We start from the raw sequence: 15,008 nt of genomic DNA on the forward strand, positions 1-15,008 counted from the left end.
AAGGACTAGTTTTTTTCCTAGTCAGCATGTCATCATCCTTCTGTACAACAACTCACCTTTTAATCTAGCATCACCCCCAAAGGCACCACAGCCCCAGTTTCCTGTGGCCACCGCAGAGAGGTTCTCTGGAGGAACGCCAGGGCGGAGGAATCCACAGTAAGCCTGCAGGATGAAAAATGTATCACAGCACATGAGTGACCAGACAGTAACAGTGCTTCTGACAGATGCCCCAGGATCAGCTTTCATTATCAAGCTTCTGTCCTCCCCCTCATTTATCTTGTTTTCTCAGGGCCAAAGCAGAGAGGAAAACAAAGAAAAGAGAAATGCCTGGGATTATATGAGGAAGAGAATAAGAAATGACAGATTCTGATATTTATCTGTTTTGATATTAGGCAATCAAATGCCTTAAATCAATACAGGTCTCAAGTTTCTTTTTCCAATTCAAACAAATAGAAGGGACTGTCAGAGATATTTCAAGAACTGTTGAGATCCCCATGATAAAGCACTAAAACTACCAGGAAAGGCACTTGTTCAAATGGCTTCCTTTGAAGGCTTCTGGTTACTACTTTTTCATCAGGGCAGAGCTACTCTTTCTTATGTTTCCCCAGCACTCTCTCCCTGAGTCACTGGGACTAGATTAACAGTAGTGCTTAGCTTGTACATGTGCTGCCTGCTGCTGGAATACTAAACAAAGAAAAAGCAACTGTCTCTAAAAAGGATTCCTACACCTGGATATGAAAAAATCTTTACGATCCCCATCCAGTCCTAGAATTTTCTAATTTCACAGCTCTGTCTTAAGATAGAATATTTAAAAATTTGCTAGTAACCTGAGGAAAGTACACTATCCCCTGAGGATACTGGCCAAGCATTAATTAAGCCAACAGTTCTTTTTGTACATGAGAGAAGACTATGGTTTAAGACTCTATAGTTTCTGGTTTCATTTTTTTTTTTTTCTCTCCACTTAGTGGGTCTTTCTGCTTCTTAAGGGTTCTTAACTTCCTGAAGCTATCAGATTACTATATTAGGAAGTTTAATATAATAGCAAAGCAAAGCTCCCCTAGGTTCTCCCAGCTACCAAACAAAGCCCAAAATACAGCTTATGTATAATAGCACATAAAATTAAAAGAATGATCAGTGACAGATGTTCCTAGAGAAAAACCAAGAAAATAGAAAGATGCTTCTATGAAATTCACACATAGAAACATAGTAAACTGCTCTTGGAAGTTTCCACAAAGGTATAAAAATTTATTTCACACACTGTCTGCTTCTGGATGGATTAATAAGGCTGTTTCTTCTACTCCTTCTCAGCTGTAAATCCTGCATATTAACTATGAGTTGGTGCCAGACTATTATTCAATGCTGTGATACCGCACCCACAAACTCCTGCATCATGAGATACATGAAGCTCCTAAGATAATTCCATTTTTGGGGGGCACCTTCTTGACTGGAAAAGATTCTGGCAAATGAAGAAGGGGGAGAATAAACCCTCTGCCAAAACAAACATAACTTGGCCATTCTGTTCCTGTCAACACTTTTTAGATGCCTGGACAGAAAGGTGGAGTTCTTAGCTTCCTGCTCATATCTTCATTTTATACTACAGTATCAAAGTCGTTTTAGTCTCTTCCTCATTGATGCCTCTAAATAACCAGGCTAAGTTTATTTCACTGAACAAAAGTTGTTGGGTTTAATGAAGCATTGGAAGTATTTAAATTATTATAAGCAAAGTATCACAGAAGTTATTAATGAATTTTCCTGAAAAATGATCTAGCTTGAAAAATGGCCATAACAAAAACAAGCTGTGAAACTGAAATTCACTGCTTTTAACAATCTGATTGAAGAATACCAGACAAAACTTTAAAAAAAGTAATCAGAAAGAAATTAAATGATAATTGCTTCTTGGCCTTTTGGCTAAGATCAAGTGTAGAAACTAAATGATATTAAAGTACATAGTAGTCATACAAATAATTGGTTAATATGATTAAATACAAAATTATTTTATTCTATTGAGACCAGCTTATACAAGGTCAGAAACAGGAACTCTAATAGACCCCCAAGTATCATTTGGAGGAGTGGTTTCAGGGCACCCCTGTGGGAACTAAGGTCACAGATAGTCAAGTCCCTTACATAAAACCATGCAGTGTTTTCATTTAACCTATATACTCTCCTTTATAATCACAGCATCTCTAGATTGCTTATAAATGCTATACAAACAGTCACTATACTGTATTGTTTAGGGAATAATGACAGAAAAGTCTGTGCATGTTCAACAAAGATAAATATTCTTTTAGAGCATTTTTGATGTGCAGGTGATTGTGCAGATGCAGAAACCAAAGATAAGGATGGCTGGCTGTGTAAACATGTAAACTGCACCCAGTTCCCTTTGGAGTGGTCAGCCCAGGCTTTCCCTCTTCTCTGGGAAAGAGAGAGCTGTCTTAAAGGCTGGAGGCCAGGGAAGAGCCATAAATCAAGACCATAGAAACAAAGAAGGTAAAGACAGTGACCTCAATAGTGTTCTGAATCCCAAAGGAAAGATGCAAGAAATTCCTAGGAGCTTCACATTGGCAAATACTTTCTTCCAAAATGTACTTGAGGAAATGATCAGGGAAAGAAGTCATCTCAAGCAGGCTGCACTGAGACCTGTTATTCAGACATGACAAAGAAATTTATTTTTCCTAATAAATGATTCAAAAAGTGAAAAGCAAAGGCTGGGGATTTACCTCAGTGGTTCTACTGCCTGCCTCACAAGCACAAGGTCCTGAGTTCAATCCCTGGTACCATAAATAAATAAACAAAACCCCCCAAACAGGGCAGGGGTTTGACTCATTGAGTGCTATACCTGCCTCACAAGCACAAGGACCTGAGTTTAATCCCTGGTACCAAAAACAAAACAAAACAAAACAAAAAAATGCAAATGAATAAATACAGTTTTAAAAAAAGTGAAAAGCAGTTATATCTAAGGATAGTAAGAAAGGATAATGAGTAAGAATACTAAGTAACTAAGGATAATCACCACCTATATAATGACAAGAAAGAGAAGGTATGGATTCCTGAAGGCTGCAGAGGGGGAATGTTGAAAAGAAGGAAAAAGAGTATTAGTATCTAGAATTAAAAGTTGGAATGGAACAGAAAGGCATGGGGATAGAGATTCAAAAAGGAAGCAAATAAAGTGGAAGAGAGACAAAAAGATGTTGGTGTTGAAGTCCTAGAACTGAGCCCAGTGGAAAGTTGGGGCCCAGGAGAATATAGTATTTGGGCACAATGTGAACACGCATGCTAAGTCAGAACTCTGGCATCATCATTAACTGTAGCAGGCCCAAGAAGACACACTGAAACTATGTCTTAGTATTTTGTGGATTTCTTAAACACAAATATGACATAAAAAGACTCTTAAGGATCTTTGGAAGAGAATAAATACTAGTAAAGGCCTTAAGTTTTTTTCAGGCCCAGGAATATTTTTGTAAATTTCTTCTAAAGAAACAGCAATTATAGAAAAAATCGGGACCATGTAATTGTTTAAAAATAGGATAGTAGCTAAAATCAATGTCTCATTTTATTAAAAATTTCATTATAAAGATTATTAGAAACTAAAAATATTTAAGATATGTAGTTCAATGAAACAGATACAATATAAAATTATGGGTACATTTTCAGGACATTTGTATAAAACTAATTTCACATGGAAAGACCTATAAAAGTGAAAACAACTGTTTAAAAGGTGGTATTATGAACGAGTATTTTGTCTTTGAAATAATTATAGTACATTGAAAAAAAATCAAAGATCAGGTATCTTGTGGTTATTCTGATTACACATTAAAAATTTAGGGAAACACTGCATTTGAAACAAATTCTGAACTGTTTCTGAAAATTGTAATGACACATATTTTTAAAAAGATTCTAAATGATAAGATGTTGAACTTAGAAATAGCAAGTATTGATTGGCTTTGTTATGAAGCTTTAATTTAATAATAACCCATTCCAAATTTGGTGTTGGATAATAACAAAAATCAATAAAAAAGTAAATGTAGCAATCCACTTTGTTTAGTTTGTTTTCCAGAAGGCTCCACTGTATTTGGTATGCAAGTTTTTTCCTTCTGTGGTGCTGGGGTTATAATTCCTGAACCTCAGGCATTGCTAGGCAAGTGCTGTACCACTGAGCTGCACCCCAGTCCTTATTATGCAATCTCACTAAAGAAGCCTAACCCAGCTGACTACACACAACTCTTTACAGGTGATTTTTTTCTTCCCTTGAAGAGCTTTTTGTCACTTTTTATGAGCAGGAGTCATAAATCTTTCCAAAGCCAAAGATAATTCTCCTCCAGAATGTCACCCAGCTGATCTTTCAACACAGCTCCACAGAGCCAGTTAGATAAAGTAAGACTGATTCCTTCCTATTAAACTCCAAGTCTACCACTAGGTCACAATGCATGTGGGTCTAGTAGGGCGGTGGAGCCTGGAGGGAGCCCTCTTCCAGGGGAATAAAGCACTCTGTGGGGCTGCTTATCAGGTGAGTGATACCTGGAAGCAACAAACAGGTCCTTACAGCTCAGAAAGCCATTCTCAATTCTGATGCTGGAAAGAGGCCGCATGCTTTGTTGCTTCATTTAAAATAATGTAGTTTTTCGATTCCTCCCTACTTTCTTTCAGGCATGCAAACAGGAAAAAAAAAAAAGAAAAAAAAAAAGAAAAGAAAAAAAATTACACAAGACATCTAAAAGGGTTTAATTTACACTTCTGCTTTAAATCTACATTGACAAAACATAATGATATATGATATAGTTAAATTCTTTTCCGAATTGTGGTGCTGGCTTATGTGGAATTCCTGCTGTTACTAAAATTCATAAATTTTAAATTGGTGAATATAACTAATAAAGAATGGAATGTTTTAATATCAAAAGCCCAAAGTTATTTGGATTAATTTTTCATTAAGTTGTCAATGACATTTAACAAAATCATGTTATTTTTCTCCTTTTTCAAAGCATTAGAGAACTATTCTTCGCTGAAAGAATAAAGTTTGGGGAACACAGCAGTGAGTGAAAGAACACATGCTTCCCCATGTACCAGGCGCTGAACAAATAAATTCATGTGCTGACAGGCTATAAACTATGCCAATTCAATAAATATGCTGGGGACAAGCCTAAATTTCCTTAAAAAGTATACCAAATAGTAAAGAATATTGGGAAAAAGATTCAGTGGCTATTTTGTTCACAGTCAAGTTAATGGTCACGGTAGAAGACATGACGAAAGCATGCTTGTAGGAGATCATGTATTAACAAGGCAAGCACAATCTCAGTGATTTCAGATTTAACCAGGTGAACAAGTCTCTAAGGCCAGACCTAGTTAAAGTAACCTCTGTGGATCCTCTGGAGGATCACAGGCTGGGGCTGGGACTCATAGGGCACTTGCCTACCCTGAAAGAAGCCCTGGGTTCAAACCTCAGCACCACACATGTCCAAGGCAAGGATAATCTTGAGTCACTGAACTTGCATTTAAGCCCTAGCCTGGTACTCCTCAGCTCTGGGCCCTGGGAAAAGTTATTCAAACATCCTGAGGGGCACTGTCTCTAAAGTAGAGATAAGAATGGTATCCTTGCCTCCTAGGTCTGAGCATTAAGCTGGACCAGGCAAGTGTGCCAGCAGCACTGCTTCTGCAGACCTAGCTACCTGAGGGACTGAAGCAGGACAGCACGAGGCCAAGAATTGCCTCAAAACAACCAACCAACGCCCCCCCCAACCCTGCCCCAAGACGACGACAACAACAACAACAACAACAACAACAACAACAACAACAACAACAATCACAACTCCTAAAACACTCAGGGACTGGGGGGATAGCTCAGTGAAGAAGTTCTTTCCTACACCACCAAGCCCTGAGTTTAGACCCCAGCACCACAGGGGCTAAAGAAAATGAGACAATGCATTAAGATGCTAAGCAAAGCCCCTACCCTGCAGTAATCATTTCATTGCTTTTACTATTATAGTTTTTATTTGAAAAAAATTTTTATTTGTATTTGACTGAAAAGAATCTTATGAGTTACAGATCAGACTTGACTGCATATTGACAGATCAAACACAAATACAAAACTGCATTACTATATAACAAAAATCAACTCATCTGCTTCAAATCGTTTCCTGTTCTGCATCCAATCTGACACTGGACTTAATAGGCTGTATTCAGTCCTCAGAAAGTATTTAGAATATATCTAATATTTTCAGAGATTTGAGATAATTTATGAAATTTCAAAAATGTTCACCCTCAAAATCTGTATTAGGGTTGTGTAAGAAGTAATTTGATTAATCACTTAAATTATTTTTGAGGCACATTCATCTCATCAGGCAGGCAGTGTGCCAAGCACTGGCTCATCTGGATAAAATAAAATAAAAAAACTTCTCCTTTGTTGCCAGTTTAAAGATTCAATCTTTTTGTATAATATCTTTTAAACATTCTGTATTCCACAAACAAATGCTTTTCAATGTTGTGAACACTTACTGTACAACTAACTTCATCTACTCAAGTTACCAAGCTTTCATATTTTGAGAATTTCTGGTGTCCTTCAGGACAGGTAAACCTTCAGTAAAGTTTCTGTTATATAAGTAAATGTGGACAGAATCAACTGACCATAGGACATGTAAAAAAAGACTCATTTATGTGCAAAGATTACCTTTTAAAAAGACTGTAATTGTGGATAATGACTAAAATGTAAATGATATAGCTCCCACTGGAGAGTACATGTTGGAATACAGACTTTATAAAAACAGTAATCTTTCAACTTGTGTTAATAAACTGTATGATTATGGTTAGATACATTTGTTTTATCTTCCTATCATATATTTCTCTCTAAATCACCTACTGCCTATATGTAAATAAATGTCTTTCCAGTTTCAATGACCACATGACAAATTCCTAACTATATATGTGTAAGTAAAATACGGACAATATGAAGATAAATGTTCCTATTCTATCTGATACTCTCTTCCACAAATCATGGGCTTGAAAGCAATTTCTTTAGGGTAAGAATTTGGATGAGCAAAAGCAGGTTTACATTCATCCACGGGGATTGGTGGGCCGGTGGTGGTTGTGCTATGGATTGAACCCAGGGCCTCATACATGATGGGCAAGCACTTTGAAGCACCAAGCCACACCTCCACCCTGAAGAGAATCACATTTAAAGTATACTCTTAAATTATTAGTAAAAGATATTTTTCTTTGCTTTTTTTACTTGTTTTTTGAGATAAGATCTTGCTATGTAGTTTAGGCTCCCTGTGAACCTGCAGTGATCCTCCTGCCTTGGCTTCTGGAGTGCTGGGACTATAATAGGTGTGGTCACCACACCCAGCTTTAGTGAAAGACGGCGGATAGAGAACAAATAAATTCAAATTTGAATCAGCTCAGAAGAGAAATTTAAAACACTTGACAGAGTAGAGAAAGGTCTTTCTGGATAGCTTTTCTACAGAATTTTTAAAAAAGATTGTGAATATAAGCTCAACTTCAGAAAAGCACATTATCTTCAAACTTTTTATCAGATTCAGTTGAGAACTCTAAACATTAAAATAAGAAAATATCTGTTAATACATTAGATACTCAAGTAGCGTAGGATACAAGATAATCAATCTAATTATGTTCAAAATACTCACTAAATTGTAAGGGTGGTAAAACACTTTCTGGATAACCTGGTTGTTTACATCCAGTCTGTGTCACTATCAGTGGTGCCTGTGGTGGGATCAGCATATGCTGCCACACAAGGCAACAAATTCATTTACCCACTGGACTCTGCACTCTACTGTATGATGGGGTTTATTTTCTGTGGTTAACAGTAATGAAAATGTGAACTAACAACAGGTCTGGCTCATTTTTACATTTTATATTTATTTTAAATAATAAAAAGATCATACCGCAGCACTAAGTACCACAGCTTCCATCATAAATGTCAAATTACCAAATCCACAGACAACATGTGACTCTTACCTATATATGGGCAATAATTAATTTGACTTTTTTGGTTTATTGATTTTAATCCTGATAACATACCTTATAGATGAAATCTCATTAGGGAGACTGAAAAAAATGATCAGGACACATTCATTTCTAGATGGCCGTAAATGACAATGTTCCAAAGCAGCTAAAAGTACCTGATGAGATAAATGCATGTGTGGGGTTTGACATCAAGCAATAGTCTATCTGGCAACCTCAGCCAGTAATCAAACAATTACAAAATAGAAAGTACATCTTGTACAAGCTGACAGAGCCATTAAATCAGGAGAGCTGTGGGCAGACCTACTGACACTGCAAGAATTACCAGAAAGCATTAATTTCAGCATTAATAAAATGGCAGTAAATAGATGACAGCTGCCAGCTGAACTAAGAAATAAGGTTACTGGCCTTGTTAAGCTCGCGTCTCATCTTCTCAGGCACAAACTGATCGAGGTAGCGTCGGAAGTGAAGTGCATCGATGGCCACGATCTCTGTGCAGCGGCGCTGCCAGTCATCCCTGGGTCAGGCCACGAAGGGGAAAAGATGAGGAAGAATAGCGGCCCTCAAACAAAACACCCACAAGGGTCAGACCACTGACACTTGGACAGCATTAAAATATCAAAATCGATCCATGACTATAGGTTTCAAGAAACTATTTTACTTTTAGATTCAGAGGCACACACATTACGCATTGTTGGGCATTAAAGAAAAAGAAAAAGCAAGAGACAATGTACACACTGCGGAAAGGTACATTATTGCAACGAGTCTCAGAGATCAAAGGATTTGGGAGCAAACAAAAGGAATTCAGGTCTTTGTTTCCCTTTGGTACTAAGGATGTGGAATTCATACTTCACTCTTTGAGATCTGCTCTAAATCACTGGCATGTACGTCAACACATACTGTCCACATGCTATGAAAAATGCGTAATAACTCAGTGCAATATTCCATCTACTGTGTTCAACTGCCGAACTGTTAGAAAGTATTTCTGTTTTGTATTTTTTTTTCCAGTACTGGGGACTGAACTCAGAACCTAATGCTTGCAAGGCAGGCGCGGTGCCACTGAGCTAAATCTCCAGCGCAGAAAATATTTTTTAAAAGAAAACATCAAAGACAGTAACATATTGACCAGTGGACATACAAAGTACTATCTGGGACAATAATTTTAGGAATGTGTAAAATTCCAAATATTTCAGCTTTTTACAAAGTATATCATATATTGATATGCTAAGCAACTTCTCACGCTACAGAGTAACAGAAACCTTCATATTAGTCTGTAAATATTTATTCGGAGTAAAAATCCACACAGATAACTGCTACAGGTTTTACACAAAACAAAAGCCAAGAAATCAGAGGCTGATGTGAGCCATTACAAAGAGGAAGTGAAGCACAGATCTGGCTACAGGGGCAACAGTTAGTTTCTTTCTGCCAGATGGCTTTCTCCTTAAAAAAAAAAAAATAACTTGCCCTGGGGAAGGTCAAAATTTAGTGGTGAAACAAGAAGGCAAAGTCTGAAATACAATTTAAGAAATGGGACAGCAGTGGCGGAGTTCACTGCAAGTCCTGTTGGCAGCAGTTTGTCCTAGGTATTTTCCATTCTCAGATATGATGGTCAATGGTATTTTGAAAAGTTTCTTTTTCCCATTATTTGCTGCTACACAAACTGTCCCAATGCAGGTTCTTCCATTCAGCTAATCTCATAGAGAAATTAAAGATGGTGAAATGAACTGGCCAAAGGCTTCTGGCTCTGTTTAGAACTCATTCAAAATAAGTTCTGGCTTGGAAGTTAACCTCCACCACACTCCGCTAAAAGCTTAGAAGTATGAATTATAGAGAACTGTCTTCCTTGTTTTTGCTGTAGACTTGTTTTTCCCCTTTGGTACATTGAGACAGTAATATAGTTTATTTTTGTTTTGTTTTGTACCAGGGATAGAACTTGGGACCTTGTGCTTATGAGTAGTTTTTTTTTTTTTAATGTAACAATAGATAGTTTATTTGGAAAAAATATGGAAAAGAAAACTAGCTACCATAGGGTGGTACAGGGAATCAGAGATGAATGCCACCCCCCCTTTTTTTAAGACAAGGTCTCACTCTGTAGTTTAGGGTGGCTTCGAACTCACTATGTAGCTCAGACTGGCCTCAAACTCATGGTGATCCTCCTGCCTCAGTCTCCCGAGTGTTAGGATTAGAGGTGTGCACCTCTACACCTGGCATTAATATAGTTTTAAGTGAATGTATAAAAAGAAAACCCATTTGCTGGAAGAAGAGCAGAAGGGCCACAGCACACCAGGGTAAACCCCACACATCTTTACTTTGAGCCCGGCAACACTAGAGTCAGAAAAAGACTCACCGTTCACTCCCATCTTCATGGCTGCGGGCCCAACGGTATGTTTCAGCATAGCCAGTGTATTCACTGTACTGTTCAGTACCTGAAAGAAGTAATCTGTGACTATTCACTTCATACTCAAGATGAAAGCCTCCCACCTTAGATCATCAACAAAGTAAAGGCATCACTGCCACTCAGCACTCTACTCAACAACTTTAATAGACATGAAAATTATAAAAACTTAATAGGCTGGGTGTGCAGCTTACTGGTAGAACACATGCTTTGTGTTGGCGAGGCCCTGGAGTCAAATCCTAAGCACCAAAAACGGCAAAACTGTCCATTTCTGAAGATATCCTGATTGTTTATAAAACAAATCCTAAAAAGTGCTGAAGGACAAAGGAACATATGAGTAAATTTAGTAAGATCCAAGGTACACTAGCAGCAAATAATGGGAAAATGAAAATTTCAAAGTACCATTGACCATCATATCTGAGAATGGATAACACCTACGACTAAATGTCCCAATGAATGTAGCAGACACCGCTGAGAAAAAGTAAAGACCTAGATAGAAATATACCATCTGCTGGGATATTGCCACAATGTTCATTTTTTATCTGTAGGCTCTTCCTAATTCTAATGATAATCCCAGTAGAATTTTTACTTTTTATTTTATTTTTTGAGACAGGGTCTTGCTATGTAGCTCTGGCTGGCCTCAAACTTGTGGTGATCCTCCTGTCTCAGCCCAGCCTCCCAAGTGCTGGGATTACAGGTGTGCACCACTATGCCTAGCTCTTCCAGTAGACTTTTTAAGAACTAGTAATTAAGGAGCCAGGGATTTATTTAGCTCAGTGGCACGGTACCTGCCTTACAAGCTTGAGTTCGATCCCCGGTACAAAAAAAAAGTAATTGAGAAGAAATATATGTCCATTAAAAAATTAATGTAGGAAAGCCAAAGAAATTTTGAGAATAGAAGCAAATTGTAGGATTCAGCTATATCATTCAACATTTACTATGTCATGGCCCAAGGAAAGAACTACACATCAAGAGAACTACACAGAACTTGTAACAGTCAATTGCTTGCCACAAAAGTGCTAAAACAATCCATCCAGGAAAGGATACATTTTCCAGCAAACTCCGTTGAACAAGTAGACATTCATAGGAAAAAAAAAAAAGAAAACAACTGAACTGTTATACTACAAATAGAATTTTGAGATGGATCTCAGGCAAATATAAAATCATAAAACTTCTAGAATAAAACATAGGACAATGGCTTCATTACTGCCTCCCTCACTACCTCCTTTTCTCTGTCCTTCTCTCTTTCCTTCTTTCCCGCTCCTCTAGATCCTAAAGGAGTTGTGGCTTAGCCAAGATGACATATAAAGACCACAACAAACTTCAAAGCAGAAACAATCCAAATATCCATCAATAAAAAATTAGCAAGATCACACAGAGGAATATTTCTTAGTAATAAGAAGACAGAAGAATACATACGACTGGCAAACATACTAATAATAAACATAAATCTGTTTAGATAAAATTCTAAAAAAGATAAATCTCTCTCTCTCTCTCTAGAATGACTCAAGGGAATTTTCCGAGGTGATGGACACATTTCACATCTCGACACACATGTGAGATACATGAGAATGTGTTTGCCTAAACTCACTATATCGTACACTTAACATCACGTATTTCCCTGTGCATAAATTTTATTTAATAAAAAAAATTGTAAACAAGCACTGAATACTACTTAGACTACTTTTCTCAGTGGCACTATTTAGCAATTCTGAAACTACTTTTGTATATTCCAGCCTGAAGAAAATGAGAAAATACGTAAAGAAGAAGATTACAAGGTATGCTGTGATGCTGGATGAGAAAGGGAGGTATACATAGGAATTCACAGTTGTGTGTGTGTGTGTGTGTGTGTGTGTGTGTGTGTGTGTACACATGTGTATAACATATTCTCTACCTCAAATCTTGGCTTTTAAAAAAACTACTCTAAAATGTAGGACTCCTTAAAGAAATGGTTGTTGCAATGCTAAAGCAGGGGAAAGGAATATACAAGATGGACCTAGAATATCTGTGGTGCTAAAAAAGGAGGTGCTCAAAGAAATGTATTAAAGCACAATGGACCTACAACAAAGGGATACAATAGCTTGAAGGAGAGCCCTCTGATCAAATGTGGAGCAATTAGCATTAAAAATGACAGCAAGAGATTACAGCCCACTGAATAAAAAGAATCTGTGTCTATACAACCATTACTATATAAATATAAATAAACGAGGAAGAAGGAAAAGTCCTTCCATACAGTAGAACACCAAGTACTAAATGTAGAAAGTGGTACCTCCATTCACGGATTTAATTCTTTCCATGATTTTGGTCCCAGAATTTGTTCCACAATTCTGGCTGCAACCAAACATTTGGTTTCAACTGTGGAATGAATTCTGCGGCTAGAATCATGGAAAGTATTAAGTTCATGAACCGAGGTACCACTGTAACAGGAGTTAAAAAAATTATCAATGGTTCTAAAATTAGTAGGTGAGGGTTTGATGATGACAGGATATATAGAGTTCAAAACATATAAAATATATAATTACTGATTAATGACTAAGTAAAAAAGACTCATCTGAAAGACAAAATCCGACAGACCATTCCTATCATTACACCTGCATCAATTGAGGGAAAAGACATGCAAACAGGAACAATACCATTCAGTTAGACTCCTATCTGAATGAACAGAGAGGAAAAACTGAGAAACTAACCCAGTTTAAAGGATACATGACAAGTAAAAGAAGGCATAAGGTTGGATTGGTTGAACACTGGGGGAAAAAGGCTATAAAAGGCTTATTGGGATAATTGACAAAATTAAAACATAGTCTAGGGATTATCTAACAGAATTGCATCGATTTAAATTTCTTGATTCGGATAATTGTGCTGTGCTGACTGAAAGATTATCCTAATTCTTAGGAAATATAAATAGTTTGGAGGAAAAAAGGGATGTCTCCAGTATACTCTTAAATATTTCAGGAAGAGAAAAAAAAGACAGCTGAAGCAAATGGGACAAAAATGCAAGTAGCTGAGTCTTAGTAAAGAGCATATGAATGGGCTGGGGATATAGCTTAATGGCGCGGCACCTGCCCGGCAAGTGCAACTTCCTGAGTTCAATCCCTGGTAATGGAGGGGGAAAAAAAAAAGCATATGAAAATTCATTCATTAGCCTTGCAACTTTTGTGTGAGCTTAGATTTTTATTAATACATGCATATAAAAATATACTTACATGATAAAGCTATGAAAAATATTATTTTTAATATGGTTTAAATTTTCTGATAATGGTTAAAAAATTTAAACTGAATATTAGAATTCCCAGTTTTAGTATAATGCTTCTTAAAAATAATTTAAAAGTCATTTATACTTTATTGTTGCTATTATTTTGCCATACTGGGAATTGAACCTAGAGGCTCAGGTATGTTAAGCAAGTGCTCCACCTCTGAGTTACATCCCCAGCCCTATACTGTAATTCCTATAAATTCATGTAGAACTGTGGGCAAGATATTCATGATAAAAATCAAGGAAATAATTACAAAATTCATATTTCTTCTTATGCAAAGCTTTCCTTTATGTAAGCAGAGCTGGCTGCTTTCCTCTGTGGTCCCATGGTCATCTATACTGAACATTTAAGAATATATTAAATTGTTATCTGAAAATGAACTATATTTTCACATAGTAGCAATCAATTAGAATGAAACTAGAAGCTGAAATTTAAAAAGGAAAAACATTTACAACAGCCATGAAAATTATGAAAGATTTAGGGATAGAGACCCGTAGGCAGGGAGAGATGAGGGGACTACCTCCAAGGAGTTCAGATAGCTGGCAGAACAGGCTTAACCACCTGTGAAAAGCTGGCAGTCTGAGCTTGCACCTCCTCTTCATGCTGTGCCCTGCAAAGCTTGATTGTTAAGATCAAAAGGAAAAATAATCTCGGTCCTAAAATGTAAAAGTTCCCTAAAAAGACCCTTCCCTATTGTCCCTAGTAACAAGGTAAGGTAATCACTGGGCACCCTCAGCCCAGAGGCAAGACAGGCCCCCAAATACTAGAAAAATAGCATCTTGAGCCCCCTTCAAATGGTGGCACCATTTTGAGAACCCCCTGCCTGTCTCTCTTGCATGCTTGCTGAATAAAAGTACAACTTTTGGTCTCTATCTGATTCTTCCACAACCTTCTGTGATGTCGGTAGAGTCAGGCCTTGGACTGTGGAGACTTTCCACCTGTCTCTGCCCGCAACAAAAGTACAGAATGAAAACTATAAATTACTACTAAGGAAAGTAAAAGAATATCTGAGTAAACAGAGATGTATCATATCATATTCAAATCAAAATTAAATACAGTTAGGATGTCAGTTTTCCCTAAATTAATCTACACATACAAAAACGCAATCTCAATTAAAGTTCTAGCAAGCTTTTTTGGTGAATATTGAAAAATGGATTCCAAAATTCAACAAAACAACTCTGAAAAGAACAAAGTGGGAGGGTTTGTGTTATCTGATTTCAAGATTATGAAGCTACAGTAAAAAAAACCCCACAAAACAACAAATAAATTGGACTTAAAACTTTAAAAATTTTGTTTTTTAGAAGTCACCATTAAGGGCTGGGGATTTACCTCAGTGGTTCAGCTGCATGCTTTGCAAGTGTAAGGTCCCAAGTTCAATACCCAGGACCAAA

The 15,008-nt window shown here is 37.1% G+C and overlaps 1 protein-coding gene and 1 pseudogene across 4 annotated transcripts in view; one reads left to right on the forward strand and one right to left on the reverse strand.

Annotated features, from left to right (window-relative positions):
* The window catches only part of Parg (poly(ADP-ribose) glycohydrolase), a 110,928-nt gene that overhangs the window by 13,720 nt on the left and 82,200 nt on the right, over window positions 1–15,008 (reverse strand). For 2 of the 4 annotated variants that reach the window (XM_010622500.3, XM_033761906.1), the window contains exons 14-17: window positions 10,558–10,677; window positions 10,316–10,394; window positions 8,377–8,485; window positions 57–162 (exon numbers count right to left, since the gene is read on the reverse strand). In XM_010622500.3, coding sequence (XP_010620802.1) covers window positions 57–162; window positions 8,377–8,485; window positions 10,316–10,394; window positions 10,558–10,677 — 414 coding nt within the window. Of the gene's footprint in view, window positions 1–56; window positions 163–8,376; window positions 8,531–10,315; window positions 10,395–10,557; window positions 10,678–15,008 lie in introns of those variants that run through there. The other 2 variants (XM_010622501.3, XM_010622503.2) reach the window with 2 other exon arrangements.
* On the forward strand, window positions 1,889–2,043 carry LOC117285561 (annotated as a pseudogene).

Source organism: Fukomys damarensis, unplaced genomic scaffold (genome assembly GCF_012274545.1).
Source record: "Fukomys damarensis isolate Sample0158 unplaced genomic scaffold, DMR_v1.0_HiC HiC_scaffold_1, whole genome shotgun sequence".
Lineage (NCBI taxonomy): Eukaryota > Metazoa > Chordata > Mammalia > Rodentia > Bathyergidae > Fukomys > Fukomys damarensis.